Below are 24,471 nucleotides of genomic sequence, written 5' to 3' on the forward strand. Positions count from 1 at the left end.
TAACAGCCATGAGTCAAGTCTTACGCTGTATTTATGAAAAACAATGTTTTTTTTATTTTGAAACCATTCAAACACTGGAGCACCTTATTATCATAAAAAAAATAATTAAAATCTTAATTGAAATGAAATATAGCAAAACAGCATCTTATTACAAAAATAAATAAAAATAAAAATAAAATAGAAGGGAGTACAAACAATAACATTTTACAGATTGTTCTCCCATTTTAGCTTTTACCACCTTTGAACAGACCTTTGCTTCCTCCCTATTTCTATTTGTGTCTGTGTGTGAATTCTGTCACAGTCATGAGGGTCAGAGGTTCAGCTGTTGGGGCCTCTTCCAAGTGTGCTGGGGAGAAGGGTGTGATTTGTCACATGTCACCATGTGATGTCACGGGACTCCCTCTTATCTAAGAAAAGATGAACATGGGTCTCGTCAGGTGAAACATAAAAAGCTCCAAATGAAACCTTGGTAGAGGTCAGTTATTTACTCAGTACACCTTGATATGTCATGGTGTATTTCCACACTAAATTTCACTCTGGACTGTCACAGCTACAATCAAAATACCAAGTTGTTTTAGGGATGGACTATTTATTCATTTCTATTCACAAAGCAGACATAATCATCCGAACAACAAAAACAACTTGTATCGCAATAAACAAATATAAAAATAGCCAGCGTCTGTGTGACTATATTGTGCTTTTATGATCAAAAGTAAACTCCGTAAAGTTAATGTGAGTTCATGTTTGTCTACACAGCATAGAGATAACATAGCAGAGTTAGCTACATAGAACAGTGTCTAGTATTATTGATTACTTCAATATGAGGCATTCAACAAAACAAAAATAATAGAGTCCAAAAAAACCAACAACAATTTGAAGGGGTCTCTCAAGTTTTAGAAGCATCACAAAATATCAAATTAACGAAAAATGTAAAAGTAACTTGTCATTTCTTCAAATGGCCTCTCAAGTTCTTAAAAAAACAAAAATAAATTTTAAAGGCCATGAGTAAATCTTTATGCTAAACAATTTACACAATTGTATTTATGTTAATACAGCGATGTCGATTTTGTAGAAAAACAATTGACAGTGTTCTGTTCTCGTGCTACCAAAACTGTTGCCGGCAACGGAAGACAAGAGAGTAAGAAGAAGAAGGAAAAAAAGAAGAAGAAGAAGACGATAGAAACTGAGATACTTGAGAAACTTAAAGACATTGGGATTTTTGTGTTGAACTGACAAAATGCAATTTAATATGAAGTCAACTTTTTTTGTGTGGTGTTCCTCTTACAATCGACTTGAGCGGGAGGACATTTTAGTTTTCGTTTATAAAAACAAAAACGTGCAAAATGGGAATGTGCTTTGAAGACTAGTGCAAAAGAAACAATAATGCATGTAAAATAAAATACAATAAACAAAAATGAGCAAAACTAAGTGATACCCAAACTAATAATGTATTTGACGTTTAATCTATTTGTGTGATCATAAGCATGCATTAAAGAAAAAGGGAAGCACTAAAACATTCATGTTTTAAAATACGGTATAAGGTGGTTGCAGTTTAACCAAGAAAGTGCAAAGAAGGTCTTAAAACAGTTGTGTTCATTAACTCCACCAGGGACCTTATGTTTTCTTAGTGATGTTTGTTTGCATTTTAGTATGATGATGCTAAACCATTGTTCGGCCCTGGTTTGCCTAAGTGCTATTCTATGGGTTTCATTGTAGCTATAAGCCAAAAGTGGTAAATAATTACAAAATAGGAACTAGTGAATACAGTAAAGTGATATAATAGTTCTCATATTTCTGCATTTTAAACTCAAGCGACAGAGGCACGTGGTAAGATGTGAAAATATAGATGGAGGTCCTTGTCGGTGCATCATGGACATTCTCGTTTCTCAGCTCAGTACAGCAAAATAGAAAGCTTGAATAGAGCAAAATCAAAAGAGATTGCAGTACAGAATTTACATCTAAAACACTTTCATCCGGCCTCTCTTCCATCGGTCTGGTTTTACTTATGATAAACATAACGTCCCTTCCTTCGCCTGTGCAGTTTAAGAGGAAAATCCTTTTGCCATTCTTCCAGTGATTCGCATATGGCAAACGTTCAGCGCGAGCCGCTCCAACATTAAAGTGCAAAAGTCCAAGGGAACAAGAAGCTCCGTTGCAAATGTTACATTTGTGAATGAAGCCCTCACATCAAAACGGAGATAAAGATGAGCGCTCAAGGAAGCACGTGTAGTCTTTGAGGCTTCGATGAATAGTTTGATGCTCCAAGTGGCACACTGCAGCAACAGAATGTGAGATACAGAAATGCAACACAATGTTTTACTGTATTATGGATGGGAAACTTATTTCATACAAGCTCTATTATTATTATTATTATTGCAGAAAATCATTTGCTCTGATGGCACCAGTAATTTACTTGAACCTAACCAAACCAAATAAACACAACGTTTTCGAAACACATCCTGCGAAATATATTATTAAATGAATATGGCAGTATAGGATCTCATTGTAGTGGGGCACTTTTGATGTTAATAAAAGTAACATTATATAACAACAGGTCATATTACCTGTTTATTCGTAATGTTCTTTCGTTTTCATAATCTTTGCTCTACAATCATTGACTTTGGCCTGGAAAGAGAGAAAAATGCATGAGTGAGGATGTTTTAACCTATCGTTAAAAGTTGCCAGAACTGTACTCAGTCGTTTTAAATGCACGCCACGCTTCGGACCAGTACCTCTCTGACTTTTTGTTGACTGGCTCCTGTGAGACTGACTGTTTTTCCACCTGTCGCTTCTGCTCTTGCTCCATTCTAATTGACATTTACATTGAATATGATATGAAGTAATAGTCGGCATGACAAAGACAAAAGTGTAAGGACTAAAAGCTCACCTTTCTCTGCGGGCTTTGATCCTCTCCTCGTCAAACCTGCGATGAATAAAAATGTTTGAATCTTACAGTTAATCCTACTGTTTAACAATTACAAAATAATAATAATAATAATAATAAAAACACTAATTGCGATTTGGGAGTCAGACCATTCCTCTTTTTCCCCACATAGTGGTGAGGAAAAACTTACTGCAAAACGCATTCCGGTACATGTACGTGCTCCATAGGGACCATTAGGGCCAGTTCATCCAGGCTGTGAACATACTGGATTTTATTCATGAACTTCACACTGTAAATGGCAGCAAGAGAACAACACAATCAATACATTGATGTCATATAAAGTACGAAGACACTTATATTTTTGCGATAAGATTTGATATACATTTATCCTGATCTCTCTTTATACTTTACACAGATAATAGCAATAGTCTTTAACTTGTTTTTATAACTCATGGATTTTGCAATTAAGCTTTGTGCTAGGTTTCAGCAGGACATTTTTCCAGAAACCTACGAGACACTGCTGATAACAGCCTGAGTTTACGGTATTGAGAACTTGTGGAGGCTGCCGATATCAGCCACCGATACATATACATCTGACGTGGATTAAGTCTTTAATCCATATTGGCTTGCTTGTGAATCTCACCTGATAAAGGGCCTGGATATAGCCAGCACAGTGCGTATGAACCAAGTAGGATGAGCAATGACCAGAGACTTCAAATTCTTCCTCAATCTGGTATAAAAAAAGTTTGTTGCTGCATTAGCAAAGCAAGAGCACGTTCAATGTTCTTATTAACACCCTAGTTATCTTTATAAAGGCAGAACATTCAATGAAGCTCAAAATGAGACAAAACCAAATGCAGTCCATTTCAAAGTTTCTTTCGCACCTTCTGTCAATCATCTGGTAGCATTTCTTGAGCCAGCTAATTCCAGGCATTTTACTCCTGGGCGTGGCTCCATTCATGTAGATGATCAGGTAGTCTTCAGCTACCAGCATCTCGAGACTGCTCACCACGTAGCTGGAAGAGCGGGAGACGGTACCGCTACATGTTTCGCATCCACCATCGTGACATACAACTCTAGTTTGGACTCACAGGAAGAGGTTTTCCATGATGTAGTGGTATTCTGGGATGCTGCTGTCAGGCAGGTAGCATGCAGAGAATACAATGATGGCATTCAGGCCCTCCCCAAAATAACCTGAAAACAGGGTTTGGATTTTCAAAAATATAGTTTAAAATTGCACTATAGACATTCCTCTCGAACGAACCTCCATGTGTGATGACTCTCTGGTACGGCCGGATGATCTGCATGTCAATTCTGTGTTCCTGTTCTCCGATGATCACCGTCCTCCACAAGCGTCCGTTGGCATTCCCGTCCTCGTCCACGTCTCCCGTACCACCAGTCGGACCGGCTTTGGCCGAGGCCACTGGAGTGTCATCTGGAATGACACAGGGATGTGTTTTGCTGTTTATTGTGCATAAATAATATAAGGCTCCACCCAGAGAGGACACCCATTCACTCACTTGTCAAAATATTAAGAACACCTGGATAATCTAAGTGCAGGTGTTGTTGAAGTTCTTCCTACCTTCCCATTCCAGGTCATTGCCATTAGTGATGAACTCCAGCGAGTCCGTCTCATCCGGCGTGTCGATGTCGTCCACGTTGATGTCCAAGTCGTCGGGTGTGTCCAGGAAGTCATCCGACAGTAGGGAACCCTCGCTTTTATCCAGGGACAGATTCATCTCCGGCGCAACTAACGTACGGCGTGTACGGTGCGAGGACGACACGCCTACGCCTCCTCCAGGTGGGCTCACGTTCAGGGAGTTGGGAGGAGCTATGAAGAAATGAGGAGAGATGACATAAGCTCTTTCCAAAAATGAGCAATCGAGAGGTTCTTAATAATGAATTGTCTTACAGGTTCTGTTGTCTGTGAGGCCACAGGAGGAGTCCATGTCGCCGTACTCGGGTAAAAGTCTGAGTGACAAATAACACATCATTTATGTATTTGATGAGCTTAATTTAATGTAATTTAATTTAATTTAATTTAATTTAATTTAATTTAATTTAATTTAATTTAATTTAATTTAATTTAATTTAATTTAATTTGACCTTTTAGTCAGGCAAAGTAGATTAAGAACAAAATGATCTGTTTCAGAAAAAAAGGTGATTGGTCGTTATCCGAGTGGACGGCCATTTTGCCTGAAAATGACGTCACAGTTGCTTAGGGCTCAAGTGATGACCAATCATGGCTCAATTTCAGAAAACAGGTGAGCCGTGATTGGTCGATACCTGAGCCCTAGGCAACTGTAATGTCATTTTCACTCATTAGCAAGTGGCAAAATGGCCTCCCCCTGAGATGGATAAACACAGATGAGTTTGGCTGCTTATCATGTTTTCTGCAAACACAATATTAGTTAGACGGTTCCTCTATCATAGTGTTAATCCAAATGAAAATAAATGTCTTTGCATTTACATTAGTTCTCAGTAAACTGTACTGGAGTACCTAATGTGTCCACTGCCTATGAGAGAGTACCATAATAATAACTTTACAGAAAACCACGTTCCATTACTCCAATTACTATGATGTCCAAATGGACCATTTAAAACAATACTTTTGCCACTAATCCATCTTAACACCGAAAATGGGAGCGCGAAGAAGAGGATGGTAATTAACTTCTCTCCGGGGACAGATGAAGATTACAAGGCTGCCAGGCAACATGAGGCAGAGCAGAGGAGGGAGGAGAAGGAAAAGGGAGGACAGAAAATGCGGATGAGGGGAACAAAAAAACACATCAAATGCTTTTTGTGTGTGTGTGTGTGCTGTGAGTATGCAGAATCTACACATCGCCCTTGACAACGCTAACTCTATAAGTGCAAGTGATGCGGGGAGCTACACTGCAGTGTTTTTCCAGCTACGGTGTTCTTAGCGCGTCTCCACGTGCTGCATTCCTGCGTATGCTTCATCATCCCTTCTGCGGGAGAATGGCGAGCACCCCCCCCCCCCCCCCCAACCCCCTCTGAGCCACTGATAAACAACCTGAGTCCCTCCCTCAAGCACCCTTTTGTAAAAGGATCAGTTCAGTACAATATAAAATTGTTAAGAGGTTTTTCTCAAAAGCAAGATAATCCCTTTTGTTACAACCTCGCTGCATTTCAACCACCATTATCAGTATTAAGAAATGCCTACCTTACAAAAGTGAGGTCAAATCAGTATTTTGGGCTACACACATGCGCCTTTATCTTCAGTATTCTTATTCATCCTCAGTCTTCCCTCCATGAGTTCGGTACAGAGCATCTCTCAGAGGCCACTTTAATAGCGCTTCTGCTGCAACGTATTCCTCCTTCTCTTTCTCTCCACCACTAAAAGCTGACACCATTTCAGCAATGGCGATGTTGTGTTTTGGATCGGTGACTGCCGCTGCATCACATGACCATCCCCAGACCATTAATGCACAAAGAGGGTTGCACCTGCTCTCCGCTAGGAAAGAGGGAGGAGGAGTGCTCTGTTATCACATTTGTTCTCTTTTATGGTCCAATGAGTTTTGCATCATGACCTTACATTTTTGTATGATCACATCCATCATTAGGTGTACTTGCATCTTATGAAGATTATTACTGTGCTAATAGTGCTTGATAGGACCCCGGATAGTTTTTTTTTTTTAATTGTTAAAAGGGATGTTCAATACCATTTTTTAAAGACTGCTATCAGTACAAATACTAAACTCTTGAGTAGCCACCGATACCAATACCAAGTAATCTAGTTGTGTCACTAATACCAAGTAGGCTAGTTGTATCACGGGTAAGTTGTCACATTGCAATTTCTTCTCCACTAGAGGGTGCAACGAAAAAGTGGAATACTAATTTTCTTCGTATAAATGGTTAGGGGTTGTGTACTGTCTGAGAAGAGAAAAGCACACTGTGAGCTGTTTTGCACAGCCCAAAGTTAATTTTTTTTATATATATATATTTTGAAACAGGTGTCGTAGCAGCAAATTATGTGGACTTGTTAGAAGAGAGATTCAGGCATCTTGTCCTGCCTCAGTCGCAGCTCTGTTTTAAGCTAACTTTATACGAGAGCAAGTATTAGCCAACATGGTAGTTAGGGGCAACTTGTCTCAGTCATTTTTGGGGTCTGTTGTCACATATGCAAATAATGGGCCAATGAAAAAGGCACCTCTGGCTACTTGGTTTACGTATGCCAGAATTGTTCTTCAGATGATGAGTCTGAAGAGTGAGGAAATTAGTTTGCCAGGTTTTGTTTCATTGTTTAAAAATTGATTTTCCAGTAGTTGGAACTACAGTATGCCCACGTCAGGACTGGTTTAAGTTTCATGGTGAACCATCCATCAATCCATTAACTGAAATGCTTTATTTTCTAAAATTCAATTTAATCTTAAATTTCCAGTTTAAGGGAAGCAAAACAGGCATTTGAGGCTGAAAGCTATGATTTATAGTCCAGCAGTTCCTATGGACTTTAATCTATTTCATTATATTTTATGTTAACGTTTGCTCAATGACTATGATACATTTTAATATCACTGATAAACAATTTATCTGGCTGTCAAAAAAAAAACAGGAGAACAAGGATAATTTTGTCCTTGTTTTATTAGTTGCAAAATACAATGGGACATCTTACCCCATATAGTGTGACAACTTACCCATGCCACAAAATATGAAAATGACACGAAAAAAAACCCCTAAGACTTTGGTCTTTCATCTGGTATATATTTTGTTTATATATGATGTATTGATTCCAAGAAATATATAAAAGTATCAAAAGTGATACAACTAGCCCCAATGTCCCCTATTTGTCAAAGGACATTTCTAGTAAATAATGTAGCATCATGAATAATTATCATCATCACTCTAAAACGTACTGTTAGAAAAATTATGCTTTTGCACTTATAAAATGTATTCTACTTGTTTTAGTACGAGGATAAGAAAGCAGACAATGTTCCTCTCTCTCTGATCGTATCACTTGGCTGTGAGACAAAACAAGATGTCTGTGGTTGGGGGGCACAAGCTGCATGAGGCAGATGATAACTGCCTGTTCATGTGCATAATATATGACCTTGCCTAAGGAGCAGGAGGCAGACACTTCTTAGACCAGCCATCAGGTTTGAACTGTCTCCTTCCTAGCATTTTTTTTAGTAAGTTGTATCTTTCTTTGCATCTCTATCAACTCTTAATAAGACACAGGATCAGAAAATGTCAAGCCATGGATGACTATAGGTAAATTCCATTTTCAACATTCTCAGAATTTCTTTTTCTTCTTCTATTTTCTTGATCGCACATCTGCTTACAGTTTGAGGCAAAACTGTAAAATAACCGGATTGTAAAAACAGTAAAAGCTCTGTGAATATCAAGAGATCGTGTTGGTGATTGCTATTCTGGTAACCATTTTGAGAAATCTCTCATCTGTCACTATGAGTCATAGCATTTTTTTGCTGTATTGTTTAGAAGTTACCACTACTCCTCTAACATGAAGTCAAAGTAGCCTTACATTGCCAAACAATGCAGGAATATGACACACACATCGCACAGGTCCATATCACTGAGCAGTACAAATTAACAGTATCTCACCTGGGGAAGTCCTCATCCTGCCACTCGTCTTTCACTTCCATGTTCTCCATTCTTAGAGTTGCTTCAGTGGTGCCCATCCCTCAGCAAGGAGAGCAAGGGCCTAAAAATAAGAGCAGACACATGTTTGTAAAAACAATTTCAAACACAGGAGGAAAACCGATTAACTAGTCGACCAGCTCCAGTAAAGAAATGTTATATTTAAATAGAAAATGAAACCGTTTGTTTTAGTGGCTGGATTAAATCCAATCAATTTACACTTCATGGTGACATTTAGGGATTGAAAGCACTGTGGGTCACATTGTTCTATACCCCTGCCCACTTAGCACATGTGAGAAGCATGTGATGAAGCCCATTTTGTGAGTCAAGTCAGATATTGTACGAGCTTCCTCCTCCTGGCTGGAAATCAAGAGGCCATTGTTGAAAATACACTTTTCTTCCTCAGTGCAGTCAGTCAAATAGTTTTATGCTACATGTAGTAGGTTATAGCTGGAGACACAACATTAGGTAGGCTACATGCACAATCTAATACAAGAATAGCATGTGCATCATCACCCTCAGTGGTTAGAATCTTAGCAAAAAAAAACACAGAAAATAAATCATTTTATTGATAAAGTTAAGGTTATCAAACAGGACAATGGGCATGAGTGACATAAGTAAAAATTCAACCAAAATGCAGTGGAATTTTACTGTACTGATTTCCACCCACGGCAGGGGGGAGTCAAACATGCCAATATAAATAGGCGTACAAATCTGAATTTCCAATCTGTGAAGCTGCTGCACGTCATTAACAACAAGATGGCCCGATTGCATTTCTAGTTTGACCTAGAACGGTTGGATTTCATGAGGTCAGCTCAGCATCTGGCATGATGTCATGACTATACTCACATGAGATGGTGGAGAAGTCCTTCAAATTCTTCAGATTGTCTGGGGTGTCCGTCCGTGTGTGCGTATTATTAACCTTCCTTCTCCTCACTCACAGGAACAGAAATTTGAGTCGATTCTCTAAACTGACCCAAATGCATACATCTCCTCTTCCTCTACTTCACATGCACATACACACAGACAGTGTCCTCAATGTCAGTTGCTAGCCAGCAGCAGGTGCTTGAAGACAGGGGGCACCTCTGTGCTGGAACCCCCCCCAGCCACCCTCCCCGTCTCCTTTCCTTCGCCTCTGTCCACCTTTGTTGGGAAAAGACTGGCCGTGAAGAGCGACTCGACAGACTGCCTCTTAGCCCTGATGTCCGCACCGAATTTCTTCAGTCAGAGTGCACCAGCTGCAGTATCATGATCTTGATCACTCTTTTCAATAGTGGCTCCAAATATGACCTTTTTCCTAAACCTGCTTTTATTGACTATACCTAATTATTTCCAAGGGAGAAGCTTTTTTTTTTTTTAAATCCTGCAGCAACTTGGGGAAAAGAAGCACTGATCTCTGCTATAATCCTGCTGCTGTTGGTGGTTCTCGATGTCGCCAGTGTTCCCTGGCAACAGCATCCCGTTCTCCCCTCCCACCCATGTCTTTTTCACACCCACTGCCCCAACTCTCAAATCCCCTCTCCACACATCCATTATTCAAGATCCTTACTTCAAATGCAGCCAATCAGATCAGCTCTGGATCAAATGCAGCTGACTGCGAAGTCCATCCATCCATCCATCCATTTCCCCCCTATATCATTTATTCTCATTTGGCCCGTGGGTGAGCTGGAGCTCATCCTAACCAACTTTGGGCGAGCAAGGTTGGGAACACCGTAGACTGGTCGCCAGAAAATTGCAAGGCAAACATATAGACAAACAATCAAAGTGTGCTGCACGTTTTTTTTCCTTTTTGTGTGTTTATTTTTAATTAATTAGAATGTATTTCATATAGCCTGATAGTAAGTTTATTTGCAGGATGTTTTGTAAACCAGCAGCATCAATTATGACATTTGAATCACCTCCTAGCTGCAGGTTAATAGACCCGAATACACCCCTCCCCTATTTTTTCTTCCAATACAATAAGGAAATAAAGAACATTTTGATTACTTTTATTTATTTTATCTTTTGGGTGGTAAAACGCTTTCCTTATTCGTTTGGATGCCACTGGGGCAACATAGTTCCATTTAAAGTACTTCCGGTATATTTCTAGTTCTACATATTATTTTTCTTGATATATTTTCACAAGGGTATAGCGTTACTTTCGTCTAACACTAGTACAAGTACAAACAAAATATTTCCGTTTTGGTGTTACGTTTAGCTGCAGTTAGAGGGGGTGAACTATCTTGTTTTCTACCTTTCAGTGACTCTCTGATGACTGGCATCACTGTACTGTACCGGAGATCGGAGAAGCCAAGATGGCTGCAAGCAATTATTTTGGCTTCACGCACGCCACCGGTCCCCAGTACAGGTAATTCAAATGATATACGGTCGCGTGAGCCTAACATTTGAGTCATCATAACAGAACGTCGTCGTGCGAGTTGTTGACGTTTCCACGAGCGCCGCTCTGCTGCCACAAGCTACCTTTAGCCGCTAAGCTAAGCTGCATTGCTAGCCGAGTTCATGCTGCCTGCCATCAATCGCTTGCTGACTTGAATAAATGTCACGTTCAAAAACCGTGTGAAGTAAAGAGTGTCAAAGCTGATAATGATAAAGTCACTTGTTGACGGAAAACAGTTTGGCTAGTGATAAAATGAGTGTGAACTGACTTGGGACCTGAGAGTTAAAACACTGTTGGAATAATAACGAACAGTACGGCAACAATACATTATTGTTTAACGTGATGAGAAATTAAATGTACCCCCTCCCCCCAAAATGTACACTTAAATTTAAGAATTGTCATTCACACCCAATAACCTAATGAGGACAAACAAGCACTATAGAAAAGGGATGGATGTTGGATAAATGACGGGGGGGAATATTGCAAAGTGCTCTGGTTGCTCCTTCTAAATGTTATTTGAATCACTGACCCATCTGTTTTTCTCAGTACCCAACCTCCCCCTGCCTACTCGCATCCCTCGACGGCCACCTACAGCGTTCAACAGGCTCCCGCCGTGCCTCATGCTGTGACAGCCTCTTACGCTCCAGCCACAGTGCAGGCAGCCCAGCCTGTCGTTAGCGCCCCTTACGCCAGTTATCAGAGCCACCAACCCCCTCCGGACTACACCTACAGACCGCCGGACCCCCCGGCAGCCCCGCATCCCACCACCACACCACAAACATATCAGGCGTACTCCAACACGGTGAGCTCATTTTGTAATTATATTCACAAGTAATGAAAAGGCGCTTTGTGTTAAATTATGCAACACGAGTATGTAGGATTAATTTTCTAGGGAATAATCATTTAAAATATACACCAACTAGAAAATAGATTCATCCAGATCCAGCAGTTCCATTTAGCCATTTTCTATTGCACTTATTCTTGTTTGGGTCCCAGGTGAGCTAATTCCAATTCCTGGACAAGTCACTTACTAATTGCAGCAGATCTGGGCATGGCACGAAAAATAGGAAGGCAAAAAGGAAAACGTGTCACAGGCCATGCACATATTAAACATTTGTCAAGCATGAAATCTGTTTAAAATCTATATTCGTTTGAATAATATGCTGGAATCTTCAATAATTTATTTTTTGGGTTTCTTTATATTTGAAGCTTCAAATATACACAAGTCTTACAGAGCAGTGTAGACGTGGTCTGTGAGAGTCTGCGCAGTAAATAATCATGGGAAGATTTTTATGCAGCCTGGTCAGGTTTTGGGAGTTGAAAGTGAGGGTCGGCTAGACAGGAAAGCAAGCACTCTGTTCCGAGCAGGCTTATCAGTCAAGGTCACTTCGATGTTGCTTCATGTACAGGAATTGAAAAGGCCATTGTTTGTCCACAAAACAGTACAAAGTTATATTAATACGTGCTAAATAATTATTTTCCATAACGTTAGTTACTCAGATGTTAATATTTCAAAAGACCTCTTTTTTGGAACACCCTGTATTTATATAAAAAGTCATTTGCTTTCAAGTGTTGCACTGATCATGATAATGTTATTTATAGCAGGACAACTACAACTATGCCCATCCTGCTGTTGTGACTACCTATGACAATAAACAGTACTACCAGACAAGTATCGTCCCAGCCCAGAGGAGTACGACTGACAACTACTACCAGACCGGTGAGTCATTGCTATTACTGAAGAAGTTAATTTAGCTACCATATTTCAAATGTTCGTATTGACACAACAACCTCTCATTTATGACCTTGAAAATGCTATATCGCAGATTTTAAGGAATCCTTTGTAATGGGTTTTTACAGTTCAGTATATTTAGGCTAATGCCCTTGCATGTCTAATATTTTGCCCCTCTTGTTGCTGGGGAAAAAAAGTGACGTGAGTTTACATCACTTGACTTGCATTTTTAGGTCACATAATACATGGCCTCCATGCTACCAGTTTAAATGCTCATCCCGTCAAAACTGCTGATCGGAAAACTCGGAAGATCCGCCGGGCACATCCGATCGCCCTTCTCACTGCCCCTTTTGCTCTTTCAGTCGGAGTGAAGAGCGCTTACACCCCAGCCCCCACCACTGTGTACAGCCACCCGCCTCCTCCCCAGAGGCAGGTAACAACGCTGACACCAAGCAGCTCGGTGTCCACCAGCTACAATATCTACCCGGTGTCCTGCAGCGCACAACAAGCGCAAACATCAATTTCATCCTACACCCTCGGCTCCACCTTCAGCTCCACTCCTTCAGCCACCCCGTACCCAGGTAACAGACAACACTCATCGGGTCAACGTTTCCAATCTGTGTTAGATTATTTTTTCCCCCTGCCATTTAATATGGGCCGACTGAAGCGTGATCGTTTGTGGTTAATCACTGTGAAAAGGACTCCATTTTGGTTAAAAATGAAGACGTTCACCGTCTTAATAGATGAAAATGTAATTCAAATCCATGTGTCTGTTGAAATTTATTCTTGTGCTTCTCACTTATCCTCAGGCCTCAGCTACTCTAACTATGGATCAACTGGCTACCCCAGCACATCTGTCACCTCTTATTACCTGCCGGCCCAGCAGACTTTGTCCCAGCCTCAGCAGCAGCAGCAGCAGCAGCAGCAACAGCAACAGCAACAGCAACAGCAACAGCAACAGCAGCAGCAGCAGCAGCAGCAGCAGCAACAGCAACAGCTGCTGCCCCCATCCCATCAGCCCCAAAAACCACAGCCCCCCAAGCAACTGACAAGCGCTTCCTGGAGCAATCCCGGCAGCAACATGGTGACGAGCTCGGTGGGGAGCACCTACAAAAAGCCTGCGTTTCACCAGAACAAGCTACAGAAGCCCAAGGGGCCTGTCAAGCAGCCCCAGCTTCATTACTGTGACATTTGCAAAATAAGCTGTGCAGGTCCTCAGGTGAGATGTTCTAATGTCACATCTTTGTGAAAGGCTTAGAGGGGAAGTCAACCTTAAACATTTTTTGACAATAACATGTTATATGTGACCTCACTAGTCTAAACATTACATTCTGATTAATATTACATTTGTGGAATATGAGTTATGAAGCAAAATCCAGCCGTTTTTATACATCTCAGGGGCTGGCCATTTTGCCACTTGCTGTCGACTGATGATGACATCACAGTTACTCAGGGTCCGGCAACGACCAATCACAGCTCACCTGTTTTAGGAAGCTGAGCTGTGATTGGTTGTTACATGAGACCTGAGCAACTACAATGTCATTTTCACGCGACAGCAAGTGGCAAAATGTCCGACTTCTGATATTGATAAAAACTGCTGGATTTTACTGCTCAACACCGCATTTAGACTAGTGGGGCTGCATAGAACATGTTATTGTCAAGAATGTTTCGGTGGGGTTGACTTCCCCTTTAATTATTTTAGTGTATTTTTATTGTTTTTGTTTTGTTTTTTACGGGGGGAGTCTATAAATATACAATACATATACATTAAATTATCACTCTTTACATCACCGATTTTTCTGTGGAACGTATCTACTACAGATTTCACCTAAAGATTGGCTCGTCAATGTCTGCATTTGTAAAATTTTGTTTAAATTAAATTAGATCTTGCTTCCCCCCCCCCCCCCCCCCCCCTTCGATCTTATTGAATCAGACATACCGGGAGCACCTAGAGGGCCAGAAACATAAGAAAAAAGAAGCCGCTCAGAAGAATGGCGGTCAGACGGGAACCTGCAACGGTCCCAGAGGAATCCAGACTCAGTTACGTTGCGAGTTGTGTGACGTGTCCTGCACTGGAGTTGATGCCTACGCTGCGCACATCCGTGGCTCCAAACACCAGAAGGTTAGCGCAGTTGTGCAATTCTTTGAATGTTTGTTCTTTCATCTTAGCAGAAAGCCAGTCAACATGCTTCAATGTCATGTTTTATTTACAGGATCTCCCATCTGTTCTGCGATATCCTCGAGGCAGACTCCCCACACTGATATGAGGAGGGAATAAATATCAGCTAATTCTATCTGTTTGTGTCTTTGTAAAGGTGGTAAAATTGCATACCAAACTGGGCAAGCCTATTCCCTCCACTGAACCCGTGGTGGTGAACTCTGCACCAGTCATCACAACATCAACGGCTGCCAAAAACCTGGCCACCACCAGCATCATGGCCTCAGTCACGGCCACTTCAACTTCTACTGCTGCGCCCAAACCAGTTGTAAACACTGTGGCTAAAACAGCCACGACAGTCAAGAAAGTAGTTCCGTCCAAAACAACTTTGACTTGTAAGTTGTGAAGTCATTTGTAATTCAGTATGAGTTCATGTTGTTGTTCTTTTTCCATTACTCTTGTGGTAAAATTGCAACAAAGCTAATTCAATTTTTTTTGTACTCAATATTTTTATTTTGAACCCGCAACCTATCAGGAGCATTATTATAAGCTTAATTTGATTTGTTATCCTCTTAACCTGTTTTAACAGCTAGTAAGCTAGCCAGCACTGCTGCAGCCGCGACAGCAGCACCCCCTGTGGCGGTAGCGGTGAATGACGAGAGAACTATGCCACAAGTGCCAGACGAGGATTGCGACAAGGTTGCGAGCCAGGGGGACATCCAGCCAGTTGGGCATGACTACGTGGAGAAGGTAATTGGGGAAAACCAACCTCATCTTTGCTCGCAAAAGGTTGCGACAGCAAATGACCAATAGTATGTTTTTCAGGTGCGTAACAGTGACGGCAAAGTAATTCGTTTCCACTGTAAGTTATGTGAGTGCAGCTTCAATGACCCAAATGCTAAAGACATGCACCTGAAGGGAAGAAGGCACAGACTGCAGTACAAGGTAGATAAGATGCAGCTACATTTTCCAAGAGATTTCTTACATGTCTTTTACGGTCCTATTGCTCTTTCCGCAGAGGAAAGTGAACCCAGAGCTCCCAGTGGAGATCAAACCTAGTAACCGAGCCAGAAAGTTGCAGGAGAGCAAACTTAAGAAGCAGAAGACGGTGCTGAAGAGACAGCAAGATGATGAGCAGCGCTGGAACATGGAAAGGAGGTCAGGATGGTTCTTAACTCTTTGACCGCCATAAACGTTATAAAACGTTTAGCATAAACCTAGGGAAGGGCGCCGAGGACGTTAAAAGACGTCCCCTATGTTTTTTTTGTTTTTTTTTTAAAACGGGTGCAGGAAAGCCTTGGGCAGCTGTGCTGAAAGTATCAGGCAGATCTGATTAGTAAAAGACTCGTTTTGGCCCCTAGAGGGCAGCGATGACTCTCTTTGCACAAGGTTGGCTGGGCCGCCCACCGTGGGCGTCAGTAGAAGACGTGAGGCGGAGCTAGAGTGTTGAGGAGACAATGGCTGAATAAGCCGACAATGGCTGACTAATCAACCGGTTGCAAGCAGCTCACGCTTGAGCATTTTTTTCAAAGACGGAAAGCATCAATCAATACTAAAAAGCGCATTGATGTCGACGATGATGATGACTCCGAGCTTGACGCCAAAGTTGGAAGCCTTGACGCGACTGTTATGATCACGTAGTAAGCCTCACCGACTAAGCGCGGCTAGCGCGGCTACCGCTGCTAAGGCCGCAAAACGCGCACAATAGCCGACCGGGTACTTCTACACAATCGGACATTCGATCGGGCGATGGAGAGTTGGCATCGACCAATGCAGATTGATGATGATGATGATGATGACTCCGAGCTTGACGCCAAAGTTGGAAGCCTTGACGCGACTGTTATGATCACGTAGTAAGCCTCACCGGCTAAGCGCGGCTACCGCTGCTAACGCCGGAGCTTTCACATGCGGACATTTTGTCGGACAATGAAGAGTACCCCGAGTCCAATGCATATTCATCGGAGGAGCGGGTACAGTCTGATCACGGAGAAGACACTGTTTCTGGACTACGATGCCACCATGAATGGAGTGGATAAAATGGATCAAAACATCTCTTACAACCCGGTGTAGCAACTGAAGGACACGAGGAAGCGAGACGTAACGAAACCGTAGCATGATCCTGATATTAGACTTGATGGCAACACACACTGCAGTATATACTTGCTATTCCCCGGAAAAAACGGCCTGCAAGAAAGTGGAGCACGCGAAGAGGCAACCTGTTGTGCAAATGCTGTTGCGTCTTCTTGCACGCAGGAGAGTGTTACAAAAAGAAAAACTGTCGTTGAAACATCCACATATTTGTAAATAGCACCACAGTTCCACACATTTGTAAATAGTTTGCCAAATTGTTGTCAAATTGTTACACTGTTGAATGTAAATAAACGTATTTTGCTATCAAAAAACACTTTTTCATTCTTGGTGGTAGTGTTTTATAGAAGTAAAGCACTATTTAGGTGTTTGTGGCATCATTCATGGACAAAAAGAAGTGTAAAATTCACTAGAATGCATGAAATAATATCGTTTCACTAAAAGCTTGATTTCTCCGTATTTTGGTCCAAAACAGGCGAAATTGGGTCAAACTAACCATTTTCTATTGTTGATTACTAAAGAACGGAATAAGGTAGAAACAAACTTTTTTTTTCTGATGAAAGATGAAAGTCCAATCTTTCATTTGGTAGTACGTGTGTTTCCATAGTCCTAACAGAACATTTTCTGTGGACCTTGGAAGATCAGTCAAAATGCTTAAATCGGCTGGCACTGACGGCATCCCTTTTCTGAAAACGTCTGGCAGTCAAAGAGTTAAAAATAGATTTTTGAATGCTGATGTCCTGACTGGATTTATTGTCAGGTACATTCCTATAAGCTATAAGATACTAAGCATCTTTTTGAAATAGAAATCTGTGTACATGAAAGTCTTTTTCCACCCACTTGTGCAGGCGATACGAGGAGGACATGTACTGGAGAAGAATGGACGATGAGCAAATGTACTGGGGGGAGCAGAGACGCAGGATGCCTCCCCCACCTCTCATGAGCCGCCCGGGTATGCCTGTGCCCCCTCTGCTGGTGAGTTTTGTTAATGCACGCTTTCTTCCACCATATCTGCCCTGGTAACTTTTTCTCCCTTTCGTGTAAGTCGTGTGTGCGGCGGCCAGACTCACCTGACGACCGCCTTGTGATGGCCAAACACGCCACCATTTACCCGGGAGAGGAAGAGCTGCAGGCTGTTCAGAGGATCGTCTCCCACTCTGAGCGAGCCCTGAAGATGGTATCAGACATTCTGCTTGAGAAGAACATCGCTCCTGTTGCTACTGAGAGTGGGGACCTACAAAGGTACAAATTTGGGTACAGTTTCAGGTTATGGGGCCTACACCATAAACTCTGTTTACGGAGTTCCGTTCTTACAGTGGCAGAAAAAAGCAAATTGTTCACGCCACATCTATTTAAAATGAGGACTCTGGGTAAATAGAATATAAGAGAATTAAATATACATTTACAAGACCACCGAGCCCAAAATTTAAGTTATTACGTCAACAAAAACGGAAGTCTTAAAAATAGTAGAAATCCAAATGACATCCAATCTACTAAGTTTTTGGCTTTGTCCTTCTCTTGATAGCACTGCAAACGCGGCCCGGCTTTTAAGAGGCGTGATGCGTGTGGGCATCCTAGCCAAAGGCCTGCTACTTCGGGGCGACACCAATGTTCAACTCATCCTGCTCACTGCTAAAAAACCCACCATCTCCTTACTCAAGAGCATTGCTAAGCAGTTGCCCAAGGAACTGGCGGTAAGAAGATCTCACCCATGCATCACAGCACAGTTTGTGGGATGAAAGGTGCGCTTCTGTGCATGAATCCTGACCACAAAATCATTTTACAGGATGACTTTTTTTTTCCTCCCATTTTTTCCTCCCAACATTTTGCAGGATGACATTTTTCTACTTGACAATGTAGTCGTTAGAATTCCCAAATTAATCCATTGTATTTTGCAGGTTATATCATCAGCACTGCGCGCCTAAGCTGCAGGATCGTCAAAATAAGTTTTACATTGCAGGAGACCGAAAGGTTGTGATTGTTATGAACTGTCCTGCTTCTTTCAACACGGGTTTCTCTCATATCCCAGAGTGGTGTTTATTGCACACATCAAAGAGCGTGATAGTGTTTCATTCACTGCCATTGACGGCTATTGAAGTCAAAAATCCATTTTTACTGGGCTTGCAGTGAATCAGTTATTGATTTAAGTAAATAATGTATCTCTATAAGGATTGATGGGATCCCTACAAATTACAATACAAATCCATCTCTAGGCTTAAGGAGAGAAACCCCATTTCTGTCTCAAAGGCATCGACTTGAAGGTTGTGACGTGTTGAAATTAGCTTTCCCCTCCTGCTGTATATGTAATGTTTAATCCACTGATCTTTAGATGCACTGCCTGGTTATGACACCTGAATCCTACAGAGCGAGACATGGGGTTTCATAAACTGTTCATGTTCCTCCCCTGAATATTATTAAGTAAATAAATATTTTAGTAGCCTAAGAAAAAGAATCGCCCTGTATTTTTGCCCTATAAGGCTCATTGCCCCCCATATATGTACCCCACCTCCTCTGTAGTGAGTAATTCCAAGTGTCCTTTTAACCGGCAGACATTTTCTGAAGATCAGTATGAGGTGCAGGCTCACCCAGAGGAGGCCAGCGTCGTCATATTATCGAGCAAGGAGCCCATAATGCAGGTGACCGTTTCTCTCACCTCGCCGCTCATGAGGGACGACCCTGCTGATGAGAAGGACAAGCAGGCAGCAGGAAACGCGGCTGAGAAAGGTTAGAGAAGCCAACGCTTTCAGTACCAGAGAAGCACATGTTGGCGCTGTGTCTAATACACTCACAGTATACCTCCCCCAAAACACCCCGGCTCAATCCTATGCGCCCGTCAGTTGCCCAAATTTTAGCTGGGTTGAATGTGTTTTGACTAGCAAACCCTTAAAAAAAGGAAAAAATAATTCCCATACTAATTTGTCCCAATATTTTTATCCCTCCTTTTTCATACAGCCACCCTAAGTCCCTCCAAATCTTTTTACTTTTCGCAACATGAGAATCAGAAGCCGGGCTCTCCGACCTTTCTGTGCCACGAGGGTGTATGTTGTTATCGAAGCACCCAGATACACTCACATGACGAGATCAAGAAACAGACCAGTTTGAGGATCACTGTTCTGATATATAAAAAAGAAAAAAAAAGAAGAAAAAAGTATGCAGTTATATGGACAAAAGTAACGGGCCACACATCGAATTCATGTCTGATAAAAGTCGTGCTTTGGAAATGTTGGCCAAATACTTCTGTCCGTATTGTAGTTTTGTTGCATGACTACAACTCATCCATGAGGCGAGCTTTGAGGTTCATCTTCCTCGCAATCAGTTTCCTCCAGTTGTCATATTGTTGCATTATAAGGAGCTTGAGTGTTTGCCTTTGCTTTATTGCCACTCCCACTCAACATTGTAGTGAAATGTTACCATCATTGAGGTGCAAGCACTCCTGCTCCAAAGAGTCAGCCTTTCTTTGCATGTTTTCCATTGAGAAAGCATGGTCATGATGTGTTTTTTTTATGGCTGCTATTGTTTACTGTTGATGGTCATGTACAGTAATTCCTTATTTAGACATAGCCGCTGTGAAGGCCACTCATACCACTAAGAATGGGCAAATGAATGAGACAGAGTGGTCCGTATTTAATGAGCCATGTGGTGCAGCAGCTTCACATTAGTGTTGTTAGCTCGTTAAATATGGGTCACTCATTCAAAGTGCAATGATGACGTGGAATTTATAAGTTCTGGCTTTGTTTTTATTTAGCTTGCGAGGTTCCCAGTGGATGAAAAGTTGCCACATAACAAGCCATCGATATTTTTGTAATCACATTTTGCATTTAGTGTCTTCAATTTGTCACCAATCTCTATCCATGAACGCCTTCATACTCTCCAAAAAAATCACAAACCCAACAAACACGCTGCATGTTTTTTTTTGCAAACAACTATGTAATCTGTTTTAATACTACTAATTGTGATCATCACTCTGACACGTTATGTTCATTGATATCGTTGATATTTTTCTTTTTGTCTTGCACAAAGGCGTGAATGGATGGAAATATCCTTGCTCAAGAAGCTTCCTTTATAATATAAGTGGCAAAGCAGGGAAGGCACAGGTGCATCAAACATTAAGATTGTTACTGTAGTTCCTTTCAAACGCATGGCATCAGAAGCTGTGCCTTCTTTGCTTTAAGATTGCCACGAGGGGATATTTGGGAGACGCTACAGACTACAAACACACTTTTAAAAGCTTGAAAGATGACGAAGTGCACGCTTCAATTGTTTCATGCTTCAAAGAGGCAAAAATAGGTTGAGCGGATGTTTCGTCCTTCCTGTAAAGCAGCAGATCAAATGACACGCAGTAAATAAAGGGAACCCAAAATAAGAAGTCAATTGAAAATGTCAGAAGACGCAATGCAGTCTGTAATGCAATATAATATGTCATCTGCTTGTCGAAGGGGAAGTCAACCTTAAACATTTATTGACATTGTTACATGTGACCTTTATCCATCTCAGGGGGGTGGCCATTTTGCATGACATCACAGTTGGTCAGGGCTCAGGCAACGACCAATAACAGCTCACATGTTTTCTGAAGCTGAGCTGTAATTGGTTGTTAGTGTTACCGGAGACCTGAGCAACTCCAATGTCATTTTCACGCTACGAGTGGCAAAATGGCCGCCTTCTGATATTGATAAAAACTGCTGGATTTTGCTGCTTAACTCATATTCCACTAACGCAATATTAACCAGTATACCTTAGACTAGTGGGGTTGCATAGAACATATTATCAGTAATTTTTGGGTGGTTGACTTCCCCTTTAAATTGTTTCATAATGAGCATTTCTGGGCTGACAACAATTTTAATCGTGCATAAGTCCAATTTAAAGGACCAGTGTGTAGGATATAAGGGGCTCTATTGAGGAAACAAAGTGGAAATTAGTGTTAATAACGATCTTGTAAAAAAGTATTTTTATATGTTTTTTGTTGTTTTTAAATATCTTGTCTTATAGTAAGGGCAGCATTACTCAAGTGGCAGAATAGTGATACCCCATACAGGTGTTCAATCTAATCAATTGACATCCAATTCAAGTCATATCAACAATTCTGACACTTTCACAAGAGGTATCATTATATTAAAATTTGTAGTGGTTTCAAACTGTCATCATGAGAGCGTTGCCGCTCTCCTGTTGCCCTGTTTGGCACTTAGCATTAAGGGTTGGAATCGGGGGGGGGGGGGGGGGGGGGTTAGATCACCAAATGATTCCCGAGGGCGGCTCCTGCTGCTGCTCACCGCTCCCTCAGGGGATGGGTCAAATGCGGAGAACGACTTTCTTAGTTGGGTGCGACAATCAGTGGTACTTTAACTTAAAAGAAGGCAATATGTGACGATCTTCATTTTCACTACTAGATGCCCTTAAATCCTTCACATTGGTCCTTTAAAGTTTCCCACAATTTCCCCCAAAACTGTTGTACGACCTTTCTACGCATGTACCGTTTTTGTCGTTCATTTGTTTCTTTCACCCAGAAAAACAAGCACAAGACATTGTCGGTACTTTCTGACCCTCATTCTGTTTCTCTTTCACTAACTTTATGAAAGCACAGTTTAAAGGAGCACAGAGGAAATCCGGTCATGCGTGATAAACGATTCCACTACACATTTGAGGCTACTGGTTGTGGCTTATTTATGGTGCTAATCGTTGAGCGTGTGCGTTTGTGGTCTCTCTATCAGAAGTTGCTGAGAATGACCCACCAGATCTTCTGAATAAGAAAACATGTCTGGAGCACTTGGCCGCACTCCGTCATGCCAAATGGTTTCAGGTAGAAGTTTTGTATGCATCTTCCGCACCTTTCTCACTCAAATTCTCTATTAGCGTTGTGGACGTCAACTCCGTGAATATTTCCTCTGAAGGCTCGTGCCAACGGACTGCAGTCCTGTGTCATCATCATTCGAGTCTTAAGAGATTTATGTCTACGGGTGCCCGTGTGGGCGAAGGTTCCAAGCTGGGTGAGCCGGGTGCTTTGGTCTTCTATGTTTTGATCCAACTGTAACGAAATGATCATAAGAGATCAATCCTGTTTGTCCTAGGCAATGGAGCTGCTGGTGGAGAAGGTCATCAGCAGTGCGACGGGCTCGCTCAGCCCCGGAGAAGCCTTGCGCAGGGTGCTGGAGTGCTTGGCCACGGGAATCCTGCTACCAGGTAACACCCCCCCCCCCCACTATACTACAGTTCAAGTTGACACCTGGGCGTTCCATGATGATTCATCCCCTTTTCTCAGATGGGTCAGGGTTGTTGGATCCCTGCGAGAAACAGTCGACAGATGCTTTGGAGAGCATGAAGGTCCAAGACCGGGAGGACGTAACCGCCAGCGCGCAGGTAAACTTTGAAAATGTTCCTCCAGGGCACGTTTATCATCCGCAAGCAAACCTGACGACCTTGTTGCCTTTACTCCAGCATGCGCTACGGCTGCTTGCCTTCCGTCAGATCCACCAGGTCCTTGGCATGGACTCCGTGCCCGTGACCAAGGCCTGCGTTCGCAAACGCCGGCGGGACGTCAGCGGCGCGAACGAAGGGGAAGGCGAAGTCAAAAAGGAAAAAAAGGAAGAGGTTGCGAGTGTTTGATGTCCACAAGGGCAGCTTGCTAGTTTAGTGTCTTATTGAATGTATAAAAAAAAAAAAAAGAACAGATTTTAGTTGAAAATGATGACTTCTTGAAAAAAATGATTGACTGTTTAAGAAATATGGCCGACACCTTTCCCCCTTCTGATCATTATTACTTACATATGTATAGAGATGTTAGAAGTGTGTAAACAGTAAAAAGATAGAGCGGCTGATGGCATCATTCCATTTCCTTATAACGGCACACAAACCGATAATCAGTAGTCACAATAGACAAACCACAGCTGATTTATTTATTTATTTTTACCAATAATCTCACTTGACAAATATTGGAAGCAACATGAACACGAAAATAAAATGTTTAAGGGGGCGTAATCAGGCTGGTAAAGAATGAATGAAAAAGTACAGCAAAAAGACATGTGGGAACACGTTAAAGCAAGCCAAAATACAACCTAATCTAATCAATGGACGTCCAGCTGAAGAGCAAAACTCCTATGTAGCACTGTTAGAGTGAAAACCAAGCACTTAAGAAGTCATCTTTACTGTTTACTGTCTTTAAACAGTAACAATACCTCTAAGTTAGCAGAAGAGATGACTGAATAGCCTACGCAATGATCTTGTGGTTATGAGGTTTCGCCTGCATGATGGTGCAGGCTGCAGTACACTGAAAACGGGAGGAGGACACGCGTCATCTTACGTCACCGCACAGAGAAGAAGGGGTGATTGCACAACAGTTTTGTTGAGAAGTTGCGTATGAGTGATTTTGTTTGTTGCCACGTGCAATTGTTTTTAGTGGTAAACTATGTTATTATCTCTTCTGTTGAAATGTTACTGTTGTCCCTGATCTGTTTTTTTGTTGTCCTTTTTTTTTCTTTGTTTTGAGCGTGATTTTAGCAAAGTTGCTCTCTAAGTTGAGTTTGTGTTGTTTATGGTTTTACTGCTGTTGTAAATAAAGCATTGTGGAGGAGAACCTCCGACCTCCATGTGACTAACTGCGTCGTATGTCAGGAGATAAATATTGA

The 24,471-nt window shown here is 41.8% G+C and overlaps 2 protein-coding genes across 5 annotated transcripts; one reads left to right on the forward strand and one right to left on the reverse strand.

Annotated features, from left to right (window-relative positions):
* Nucleotides 1-569: 569 nt before the first annotated feature.
* On the reverse strand, nucleotides 570-9,954 carry atcaya (ATCAY kinesin light chain interacting caytaxin a). Of its 2 annotated transcripts, XM_086090175.1 has the most exons (13): nucleotides 9,350-9,954; nucleotides 8,465-8,564; nucleotides 4,797-4,855; nucleotides 4,467-4,715; nucleotides 4,149-4,319; nucleotides 3,976-4,078; nucleotides 3,769-3,900; nucleotides 3,528-3,614; nucleotides 3,075-3,173; nucleotides 2,888-2,923; nucleotides 2,733-2,807; nucleotides 2,565-2,625; nucleotides 570-2,273 (listed from the first exon to the last, which is right to left on the reverse strand). In XM_086090175.1, exons 2-12 carry the CDS (start codon nucleotides 8,539-8,541, stop codon nucleotides 2,592-2,594), a joined length of 1,122 nt encoding a protein of 373 aa, XP_085946301.1. In that variant the 5' UTR covers nucleotides 8,542-8,564; nucleotides 9,350-9,954; the 3' UTR covers nucleotides 570-2,273; nucleotides 2,565-2,591. The 2 variants fall into 2 exon arrangements, with proteins under 2 accessions (XP_085946301.1, XP_085946303.1); XM_086090177.1 differs by lacking the exons at nucleotides 8,465-8,564; nucleotides 9,350-9,954 and adding an exon at nucleotides 6,069-6,322.
* On the forward strand, nucleotides 8,068-24,432 carry zfr2 (zinc finger RNA binding protein 2). Of its 3 annotated transcripts, none has more exons than XM_086090173.1 (20): nucleotides 8,078-8,113; nucleotides 10,741-10,847; nucleotides 11,424-11,679; nucleotides 12,483-12,597; nucleotides 12,972-13,190; nucleotides 13,419-13,828; nucleotides 14,543-14,731; nucleotides 14,925-15,162; nucleotides 15,357-15,517; nucleotides 15,593-15,712; nucleotides 15,786-15,925; nucleotides 17,704-17,830; nucleotides 17,901-18,097; nucleotides 18,381-18,549; nucleotides 19,405-19,579; nucleotides 22,561-22,649; nucleotides 22,741-22,836; nucleotides 22,918-23,029; nucleotides 23,109-23,206; nucleotides 23,285-24,432. In XM_086090173.1, the coding sequence occupies exons 2-20, from the start codon at nucleotides 10,795-10,797 to the stop codon at nucleotides 23,450-23,452; spliced, it is 3,132 nt and encodes a 1,043-aa protein (XP_085946299.1). In that variant the 5' UTR covers nucleotides 8,078-8,113; nucleotides 10,741-10,794; the 3' UTR covers nucleotides 23,453-24,432. The 3 variants fall into 3 exon arrangements, 2 of the variants coding, with proteins under 2 accessions (XP_085946299.1, XP_085946297.1); XM_086090171.1 differs by having other exon boundaries at nucleotides 8,080-8,113; nucleotides 12,480-12,597; XR_015096558.1 differs by lacking the exons at nucleotides 22,918-23,029; nucleotides 23,109-23,206; nucleotides 23,285-24,432 and having other exon boundaries at nucleotides 8,068-8,113; nucleotides 12,480-12,597; nucleotides 19,405-19,491.
* Nucleotides 24,433-24,471: the final 39 nt, after the last annotated feature.

The sequence above is a fragment of the Leptonotus elevatus genome, chromosome 11 (genome assembly GCF_054856555.1).
Source record: "Leptonotus elevatus isolate MCC_2025b chromosome 11, RoL_Lele_1.0, whole genome shotgun sequence".
Taxonomy (NCBI): Eukaryota; Metazoa; Chordata; class Actinopteri; order Syngnathiformes; family Syngnathidae; genus Leptonotus; species Leptonotus elevatus.